This window comes from Corylus avellana, chromosome ca3 (assembly GCF_901000735.1).
Source record: "Corylus avellana chromosome ca3, CavTom2PMs-1.0".
Lineage (NCBI taxonomy): Eukaryota > Viridiplantae > Streptophyta > Magnoliopsida > Fagales > Betulaceae > Corylus > Corylus avellana.
This window is the reverse complement of record NC_081543.1, coordinates 3,924,902-3,935,417: the sequence shown is the minus strand read 5'-3', so window position 1 is coordinate 3,935,417 and position 10,516 is coordinate 3,924,902. Positions and strand designations below refer to the sequence as shown.

Genomic DNA, 10,516 nt, shown 5'->3' with positions numbered 1-10,516 from the left:
CGAAGTTCGCTGGAGGTTGTCAGAAGTTGCCAGCCATTTTTCGTCGTCGCTCATTTTTTCGTATGAACCATTATCACCCGCTAAGAATTATATGAGCGTAGAGGCTTTATAATTGTGCAGAGAGCTCACACACATACGTACACACTCGTTGTATTTGGAGAACCCTAGCAAAGTATATGAATCTTGCATATGTGCCTCTCAAATTGTACATGTGGGTTTGGAATCTCTCTGTGGGTTTGGAATCTCTCTGTGTGTTTGGATGATCTAATCAATGACAAAGATCCATCAATATTAAAAAAAAAAAGAAAAAAAAGAAAAAAAGAAGAAGCCCAGATGATCTGCTGACATGATTTGCTGCAATCAGCTTGCATGTATATTACCGTTGCAGATTAAATCAAAGTGAATAAGCTAGAAGGATTGCCAATATGTTGGAATTTGGTGAGGCAAAAGCACTGTCAAGAAGATGTCTGCAACTTTCATTGTCATGGCCTCGAAGGAACTCCACTAGGCAAATGGAAGCATAAGCAGTGAGAAAAGAAATTATGCTTCATAAAGGCAGCTGAATTATGACCCTTAAAGCTTGATGGCATGAAAAAATAACAACGATAAGCCTAGTTTGAAAACAGATTCCAACTTCAATATTGTCTTCATGACTCAGCAATCACAAAGTACATATCTAGGAAGCTGTGTTTGAATTCAACAAAGCAGCAAATTAGAGAATATAAAAAATTAAAAAAAAGGACTTAAAATGCAGGTAATTCTCATCCACCAAAAAATGTTGTTTTCACTACCTCCTAGAGAAATACTATACATTAAAAGGACTAGTCCAGCAATTAAAATTTCTTAGGGTTATTTAGATAGCCCAATTTTATTTAGTACACAATCCATGTGGAATTTGACTCACACAATATTTTATAATTCACCCACTCAATCTTAGGTTTAGTGATATGAGACAAGGAAAGAGATAATTGGGTCATGTAGTTATTTATGTTCTTTTAATTAATGAAATTATTAGTATTTAACTTAATTTTTAAGAGTTAATCTTTTTTTCTTTTTCTTTTTTTTTTTGTAATTCAATAAATGAGTTTTGTCCCAAATGAATTAGATTATGGTTACTTGGTTAGGGTTTTGTAATTACTCCAAAACTAGATAGGTCACGTCACCCCTTACGAAGAGTAATACTATAAGTGGAACTTTTATTTGCCTTTTATCTAATATAGTTTTTAAAATTACCATTAAGGTTTAGTTAATTTTAAAAAATCACATCACATTTGGAGATAAAAGTCCTACGTATATAGAATTACTCTGTTGTAAAACCTAGCCTGCCATCAAAATAAGTAACAAAAAATTATTCAGAACAACATAGATCAAAGTACATAAAACGTCAAGCTTGATAGAAAAATAAACAAATAAATATATAATAAGCAACAATGAATTAGATACACCCTTCATAGAAAAACATCTAAACTTCGCAGCACCTAACAGAGCTCATAGGATAGGATTTCTTGATGTACAAATTGCAAGAGGATGATAAATACTCGTTACAGAAGAGGAAGACAATCTGCCATATCAATTACTTCTGTCTTGAGTACATTATAATTACAAAAATGAGGAAAAAAATTAGTTGCAATTAGGTGGATTAAAACATTTATATACAGCAGAAGCAGGTTGCTTGTAAGTAGGGATGCTACTGGTGTCAACAAACCGGACTTCGCCAGGAGCAAAAGAAAGATCAGAATGCCTGAAATTGAAAAAAAGTCATTATGGCTTACTCAATATTTATTTACTTTCAAAGATTTTGATAAGAACTATGGGTATTTATGGATACCATAAAAAGAGTCCGCTCGAATGGACAATTCGTTTAGTTAAATATCAAGCAACCAATATACAGTTCCAACATTTAAAAAAACAAACAAACAAAACAGAGAGCAAGAGTTAGGACCATCGAGTTACCTTCGAAGGTCAAGTCCAACCAAACCAGCTTGTAGGATTGTCAAGTTGTCAGAGTCTGGAGAGACAATAATGACTGTGTCACCAGAATACTGGGTCTCAAGAATTGACATGAGTTGTGTGACACGAACAAACACGTCTGCAACACTCTCATTCGGGGTCCCATCATCAATAGGAGGAGGTTTTATGCTTGTAGAAATACCATCTGATGCATATACCTAAGCATTTCGAAGCAAGCATATTTTGCATCTTTTAAGGATACTGACATATGTATATGCTTTTTACGCTAAATGAGAGGGAGGGAAAGATAATCAAGTTTAAGAAGATAATGAAGAAGATCCCTACTAATCCCATGAAAGAGGGTAGGCAGAAATCCTACTTTAGAAACGGATTCCAAGTTTTTGCCTTCATACGCTCCCAATCCACGAGCATCTAGAAAGCTGTACTCTGGCACTATATAACTGAAACCAAAGAGAGAGAGAGAGAGTTAAGCAAGCTGACTATTTGGCAGAATAGATTACAATGAAATGAAATAAACTCTCTTGCAATGCAATTGTCATCCTAGAATGGTCTTCAAAATCATAGATTTGAATCCCCAACAAGATACATATAAAGAAGATGTTGAACTATTCCTTTCTTTGATAATCATGAAATAATGAAATCATTGACAAATTTAGGGTCCATTTAGATTTGCGGTATCAAAACGTGCAACTTGAAACCCAATTTTAAATTAAGTGTTTGGTAAAATCGCGATTTGACCTTTAAAATTGTGCGTTTTTAAAAACACACCCTCCTATATGTGATTTAAAAACGCAGATTTCTTTACGTTTTAAAACTGCAACTTTTAAAAAATGTTAAGAAAAAGGTTATATATTGAATTACTTAATCAATACTTTAACACTTTTCTCATGCGTGCTCAACTCTACTTTCATAAGTGAGGCATAACACGTAGAATATTTAATTGAATAAGACGTAAACTGTGGAGTCAGAATTTGAACTCGTAGCCTCTTGACTCTCATTCCATGTTACATTATCTCTCATTCCAAAAGCTTAGACCAATAGAAAATAGTAAATTTAATCATTTAATCAATATTTCAACCAAAAAAAAAAAAAAAGCACTCCCGAACAATACACTTTTCACAATTTTTTTTTAAAATCGCATTTTGACTTGTGAAATCGGAAAGCCAAACGGATTCTAAAATCATTTGTGGTCAGAAGTTTAGTTTTATTGGACACCAAAAAATATAATTCCTTTCTCTTCCAACGTACTCTAAGCAACCAAATGGACCATCAAATTTTATATTTTGACACCCAGCACCATTCAACTCCAAATCACATTTTCTATTAAGAAAATTCTCATTCTGTTACTCTCTGAACAATTCATTGAATTAAAAAATAAAATAAAAAAATTCACACACCTTCGACTGACCCCATTAACTGATGCAATGATCTCTGCCGCCTGGTAAGCTCTCTGAGTAATAGAAGGCCAAATCCAACATCCTCTAGCACAAGCCCCCTTTGCCTTCAGTTCAAACGCAGCCTTCACAGTCTGCTTCTTCCCTTTCTCCGACAACCCGTTATCCACCGAAGTCTTTGCAACTGGGTTCGTATTGATGATTCCCAAGCTCTCATATTCAGACTCTCCAGCCCTCACCAGAAAATACCTTCCCACACCAACACCAATTTACCAACAAAAATAAGAAACAGTAACAGTAGCACTATTGCTCAGTTTGCTGATCAAGCTAAGGCCTTTACCCAACTATGCTTCAGTACAATAACGCAGCTTAAATGGGGTTAATTTTTCTCAATTTTCTGAAAACAAATATACGCACATACCACAAGCCCCAAAACGCATTATATATTCTCTCCTTTTTTTCACCAATGTTCTCAGTAGTTATATATACGATGAGCTAGATATAACATCAACAGTTTCTGGGTTTGTTAAGTTACCTATTGCTGAGCCGAAAAGGGGGCATCTGGAAGAGGCCGCGCGCATCAGCAACCGGCACGAGTACTGGGTTGACATAATTGGTCTGAGGAGAAGGTATCAAAGCGGTAGTAGAGATGGAGATGGTGAGTGCAGTGAGGAGATGGCGGCGGTTAATGGGGATGCTGAAGTCACTATGGGGGGTTTTGGAGGTCGATAATGGAGGAAGAGATGATGGGTGCGAGAGAAGAGAGGCTGTAGTGGCAGAGGAAGATATAGGCATTTTGCAAGGCCTCACAGGACCGTGGTACATTCTGTGTCTTTGACGGACTAGATTGTTTAGTTAATTATCCTTTATTATTAATTCTAACTAAATAGTTTTGAATTTATTATCTCAGCATATAATTTATACAATTTTTTTTTTCTAAAAAAAAAAAAATCTAGACACTTTTAATGCGTCTATATAAGACAACAAGGGTATTAGATTTTTTTTTTTAATTTCTTTTATTTATTTATTTTATCCACAGCCCTTGATTGAGAATTTGAGAGGGGTGCATTTTTTCCTCTGAAAAAATTCATCCGTTTTCATGGGATTTTAATTAAAAAAAAAAAATTGAATTTGAATTTTTTTAGGTTTTTTTCCTTTTTTTATTTTTATTTTTAAATTATTAGGCGACATTAACAATATTAAAGCATTGATTAAATAATTAAATTTACCTCTTCGATCCTATTAGATTAAATTTTTAGAATAAGTGATAAATTAATATGATATCGAAACCAAAGTTTTAAGTTTGAACCTTGACTTGGTGTGGACCACTCTTCCACCACCAAGTTATAAGGTTATGGGCGACAATCCCAATGGTGGGGATGAAATCACTCCCATCCCTTGGTGTGGACCACTCTTCCACCACCAAATACCATTATTCCACTAAACACTATTCATCTCACTTTTTCAAAAAATAAATAATATTAAAACATTCTCACTTTTTATATCGCATTATTTATTTTTTATATCACATCATTTATTTTTTACTATTATTCAAATAAAAAAATTATTATAAAACAAAATTTTTTTACTTTTTAATACCACATTTTTACTTTTTTATATTAATTATTATTTTCTTTTTTAATTTTTTTTATTGTCAACAGTGTCTTGAAAAAGACTTCTGGTTTAAGAAACAAGGCCTCTTCTATTTGGAGCAACCGCACCAGCAATTTCTTTGTTTGATGTGATGGCGCAACCCATACTTATCTTGGATTAATGTTACAATTAGGATGATTAGAGTCTTCTTAAAGGAGACGTCTAATAAATCAAAATTCGATTATGATTTTGAAAGCTACGGCCCATTTATTTTAGAACACTTTTAAAAGACTCTTTCTCTCGTTATAATATTACTCCTTATCTTAAGGGTGACTATGCATGCAGAAGCCACCCACCCACGAGCATGTGAGTATTGAATTGGAGGTGGTGTTGAACTTGGACCGACAAGTTTCATGGAGGCTTGGACCATGTAAGTCTTGGGCCTTATGATGCCCTTACATCAAATTCCCACTTTTATATATGCATGCATGACTTGTATGATTTTTCCTGCTATCATGTTCCCCATGGTAACACGTACATAAATTAATAAAGGAAGAAGAAAAGAAAGAAAGAAGAAGCTCACATGGCACATGCTTTTGAGGCTCTCGAGTGTGGATCAGAAGAACCTTAGGATTTAGGAACAGTAGTTGTTGCGCATAATTAAAGTACATGAGGAACACCGGGACTTGTGAATTTACTGCACACGCCACTTGTCCACACTCCACCGGGTGTGTTTTTTTTTTTTTTTTTGTTGACTTTTTGTCGTATGCTAGTCTAGGGAGTAACTAGACTCAAGCATTTCTAGGTTGGGACTAATATAAATGGAAGCTCGATCTATAAATTAATTATACCCCCATTGAAAAACGGTCGATTACTTCGGATGCAATTTTTCTACAAACGGTGGAAAAATTGTAGAAAATTTGTGACATAATGCTCTTCTTATTTGACTAGAGATGGATGGAATTTTCAACAATTTTCTGTCAAAATTAATCATCAATAATTGTAAAGATTCACTCTCAATTACTTTTTTTTGTTTTTTTGTTTTTTTTACAACAACCCGCTTAGCTTTTAAGTGTTGTGTAACGTTACATACATTCTTATTTTTTTACGATTTTTTTTTTAATATTTTTTAAGTGTTTTTTAAAACTATCATTAATTTAATATATATATTAAATTGAAATCTCTAATAATAATTTTAAAAACTACGCAAACAATTAAAAATGAGCATAAAATATTAAGAGGGTGAGTAGCATTACTAGCTATTTGGTATTTGGGTATCATTAAAGTATCTTCAAGACTCTAGCTTTTGTTTTTAAGAAAATTTGAATTAGTGACCTCCGCTTCATGAGACGTGATTCATTACTGATTGAGTTATCTCTTAAGGACTTTCAAGACTCTCACTACTGTTGAGTGGATGATACCATTTATAATCTTTCATCTTTTTCTTCTTGGTCTGCGACCAAAGTTTCTAGGTGAATTAATTTTGGGGCACATTCTATTGTCAAATGAACTGCTTCATTTTATTTCCTCTCTAAGAAACAAGAGGTCCCCTTGTCCCTCCTTAGTTGTATCCATAAAAAAAATAAAAATAATAATAATAAATAAATAAATAAATAAATAAAATCTTTGACTCTTGCTTTCAACAAAAAGATTTGAAGCACGATGCTGTGGTTCACTGAAAAAGCTTTCCTGCCCACTAGTAACTAATTAATTATGCTTTTGATTTATTAATTTATACCATTTCAACACTTAAAAAACTATTATTTTTGTACTTAAATATATTTATCTCAAATACATGTCTAAGACTCTTTTTTACTACCAAGATCTTCTCGCTGGAATCGGAACTTTTATGTGCTTTTTGACTCAATCTAATAGCGTATCTATCGGGCGCCATAGATAATTAATTAGTTGATCTAATACAGCTAATAATGATTATACTTGCTGAATCAAAAATAAAAATTCAATTCAACACTGCTCCTTAAATTATAAAAATGCTGGGTCCTCTTTTAATCATCTTCTAGTGATGCAATAGCAAGTAAAAGAGACAAATATTTCTATGATTACAAGACTATCACAAGAATCAAATAAATCTGACTCTCTATAATTTAAGAAAAAATAATGAAGAAACTGAACTTTGAGTATTCTTATTGAGAAAACCAAATAAATAATCAAAACTGCATTCTCAGGGCTCTAAGCATCTATTTATTGCCCTAAGAGCACTCTTAATCCTAAGATAACAATGAAATAATGTCAATTTAGAAGTTTACAAAAGACAACTAAACCAAATAAAGATTAACAAAGAAACTTAATTCAAATAAAAACTGAAAGATAAGATAGAATAAATGACTAATAAAGAAACCTAATAAAAGACTAACAAATAAACATAATAAAAGACTGAAAGATAAGATAGTCCTGATCTACATCATTTAGTCTTATGTGGATATTATTTTTTTTAAAAAGTGAAAATTCAATTCAACACTGCTCCTTTAATTATGGAGAATGCTATGTGCTTTTTTAGTATTTTTCTAATCTTAGGTAGATATTATTTTAAAATAACAAATAAAAAAGAAAGTAGCACATATTTATTTTTTAAAAATTATATCTACTTATTATGACTAAGAGGACACAAAGAAAATACTAAGATCACTTGGCATTTTCCTTAAGAAATTTGTTTGAGCTTCCGTCTCACTCAACAACATCATAGCAAGTTTACAACCATGGAAAGTGTCAAAGAGAGAAGACGATCTTGTCCCTCATCTGTCATTACATGTGCAACCATCTTCCCTATAAAAAGAAGAAAGAAAGGAATTATATCAAGATCGTTACAGTTACAGGTATCAATTTCAATGTGTCCTGGTAAAAGTTAATTTATTAATTAAATGCATGATCCCATAACCTAATCTTCACACTAAACTAAATTTGGAAAAAGAAAAAAGGTCCGGCTTACTTTCTCTGGCAAAAGAACTGCCCAAAGCAAAAGAAAACATTAAGATTCGAAAAAGACACCACACCTTCCTCTCCCTCTCTCTCTCTCTCTCTCTTATTTATGCTCTGCTGACTACACCGACCAACTCTCTCTGCAGAAAGACTGATGAACAGAATGAGTTTCCTCTTCCTCTTCTTCTTCTTCGTATTACTCTCATCTTTCAACAATGTAAGTATATATATATCTACTCTCTCTTCTACCTTCTTCAATTCTTCTGTTTGCTATATATATATATTTCTCATTCATATACATATATGTGCAGGTTTCTGATGCCAGCAAGATCACGACCAACCCATTCACGCCCAGAGCCTCCATGATCCGCCACTGGAACAAGCAAATCTCTAACAGTATACCAACACCGGTTTTCCTTCTCTCCAAAGCGTCTCCGCTCAATGCAGCAAACGCCGCCGTTTTCACCAAACTCGCCGAGCAAAACTCGCTGTCTTCGCACCTCTACTCCTTCTGCTCATTAGCCAACTTGTTCTGTGCCTTTGACGACTCAACCGCAGCCTTGACCAAAAAGGACGACACCAGAGACGCCGACTTCGCTGGCTACTCCAACAACCGCTTCGCCAACTACGGCTCGTCCCGGCAAGGCGGCGTTGACTCGTTCAAGAACTACTCTGACGGGTTGAACAACCCGAACGACTCGTTCAAGAAGTACAGCGGAGCCTCAACTGGCCACGGCGAAGCATTCGCTAACTACGCCAACGAAGCAAACGTTGCTGACTCCAACTTCACCAGCTACGGCGCCGGCGCCACGGGCGGATCTGGCCAGTTCACCAACTACGACAAGCTCGTCAACGTCCCCAACCTCCGGTTCACCTCCTACGACTCCGACGCTAACAACCACAAACTCTCTTTCACAACCTACAGCGACGAAACCAACTCCGGCGCTCAAGAGTTCGTCAGCTACGGCAAGAACGGAAACGGCGGCCCCAGCGAGTTCAACAGCTACGCCGGCAACTCTAACACTATTGGCTCCGGATTCACAGGCTACGGCGAGTCAGGTAACTAATTTATAACGTTAAAAAATATTAAATTCATCGAATACGTACAACTTTTAAGATGAACGACGATTGATTTAACAGGTAATGGCGCAAACGATTCGTTTAAAGCGTACGGTGAATCAGGCAATAACCCACGTAGCAATTTCAAGAACTATGGCAATGGAGGGAACGCGGGGATCGATAGCTTCTCAAGCTACAGAAATGGAGCAAACGCGGGCGCCAATTCTTTCCAATCTTACGGTAAGATTGCCAACTCCGGTCAACTGAGTTTTGCAAGCTATGGAAAATCGTTCAACCATGGAAAAGACACGTTCAAAGAGTATGGCAAAAGATCGATGGGTCAGACCACGATAGAATTCAAATCTTATAGCGTGGACCGTACATTCAAAGAATATACCAATAAGGGTGTCACATTTTCTGAGTACAGCAATATCAGCACCGCATCAGCAGGTTCTTTGCGCAAGAGTGGCAGTTCTGTAAATAAATGGGTAGAACCGGGCAAGTTTTTCCGGGAGGCTATGTTGAAGGAAGGGAATGTTGTGGTGATGCCCGACATTAGGGACAGGATGCCTAGAAGGTCGTTTTTGCCACCGTGGATTTTGTCCAAATTACCATTCTCGACCAACCGTCTGTCGGAGCTCAAGGAAATTTTCCACGCGCGAGAGAGTTCGGTAATGGAGCGCGTGTTTGTAAACGCGCTGGCCGAGTGCGAGAGGGGTCCGAGCCAGGGTGAGAACAAGCGGTGCGTGGGGTCGGTGGAGGGCATGCTAGACTTCGCCGTCTCGGTCTTGGGCAACAATGTGGTTGTGAGGACCACAGAAAATTTGAACGGGTCAGATCAAAAGGTGATGATCGGGACGGTCAAAGGGATCAACGGTGGAAGAGTGACGAAATCGGTGTCATGCCATCAGAGCCTGTACCCTTACCTATTGTATTACTGTCACTCTGTGCCCAAAGTTAAGGTGTACGAGGCTGATATTCTTGACGTGAAAACCAAGACCAAGATCAACCATGGTGTTGCCATCTGTCATATTGACACATCAGCTTGGAGCCCAAACCACGGGGCCTTCGTGGCACTGGCGTCCAGCCCCGGACAAATTGAAGTGTGCCACTGGATCTTTGAGAACGACATGACGTGGGCTGTCGCTGATTGAGTACCAAATATTCCTTGGTTTAATTTCATGTTTCATTAAAGTTGATCATGACATTATTCTCATGAATCATTGCTAATATCTTAATTATAGCAATTAATGTCATAATTACCTTTTACCAATTTTCTGGCCTTCGAGTACTACAATCTTTTACTTCAAAAAATGGGCAAACTGTCATTTGAGTAATGTGATGCATCATCTTTTTATCTTCTTAAAAAAAAATTTAAATTGATGTGACTTTTAAAATAATTATTAAATTTTAGATGAATCATACTTGAATTTTGATTTAATGGTGATTTTGAAAGTCATATCAACTTCAAGAGAATTTTAAGAGAATAAAAAAATGGTACCTAGCATTACTTAATGCCATTGCTCCATGTGCATGTCACTTTCCTCCTTTTAAACACACTT

At 35.9% G+C, this 10,516-nt stretch overlaps 2 protein-coding genes across 2 annotated transcripts; one reads left to right on the top strand and one right to left on the bottom strand.

Annotated features, from left to right (window-relative positions):
- Nucleotides 1-1,370: 1,370 nt before the first annotated feature.
- On the bottom strand, nt 1,371-4,190 carry LOC132175352 (uncharacterized). Its single transcript, XM_059587272.1, has 5 exons — nt 3,901-4,190; nt 3,369-3,614; nt 2,330-2,411; nt 1,954-2,168; nt 1,371-1,741 (listed from the first exon to the last, which is right to left on the bottom strand). Exons 1-5 carry the CDS (start codon nt 4,188-4,190, stop codon nt 1,621-1,623), a joined length of 954 nt encoding a protein of 317 aa, XP_059443255.1. The 3' UTR covers nt 1,371-1,620.
- A 3,794-nt stretch (nt 4,191-7,984) lies between these two features.
- On the top strand, nt 7,985-10,227 carry LOC132174981 (polygalacturonase 1 beta-like protein 3). The gene is made up of 3 exons (XM_059586761.1): nt 7,985-8,112; nt 8,207-8,954; nt 9,036-10,227. Exons 1-3 carry the CDS (start codon nt 8,050-8,052, stop codon nt 10,106-10,108), a joined length of 1,884 nt encoding a protein of 627 aa, XP_059442744.1. The 5' UTR covers nt 7,985-8,049; the 3' UTR covers nt 10,109-10,227.
- Nucleotides 10,228-10,516: the final 289 nt, after the last annotated feature.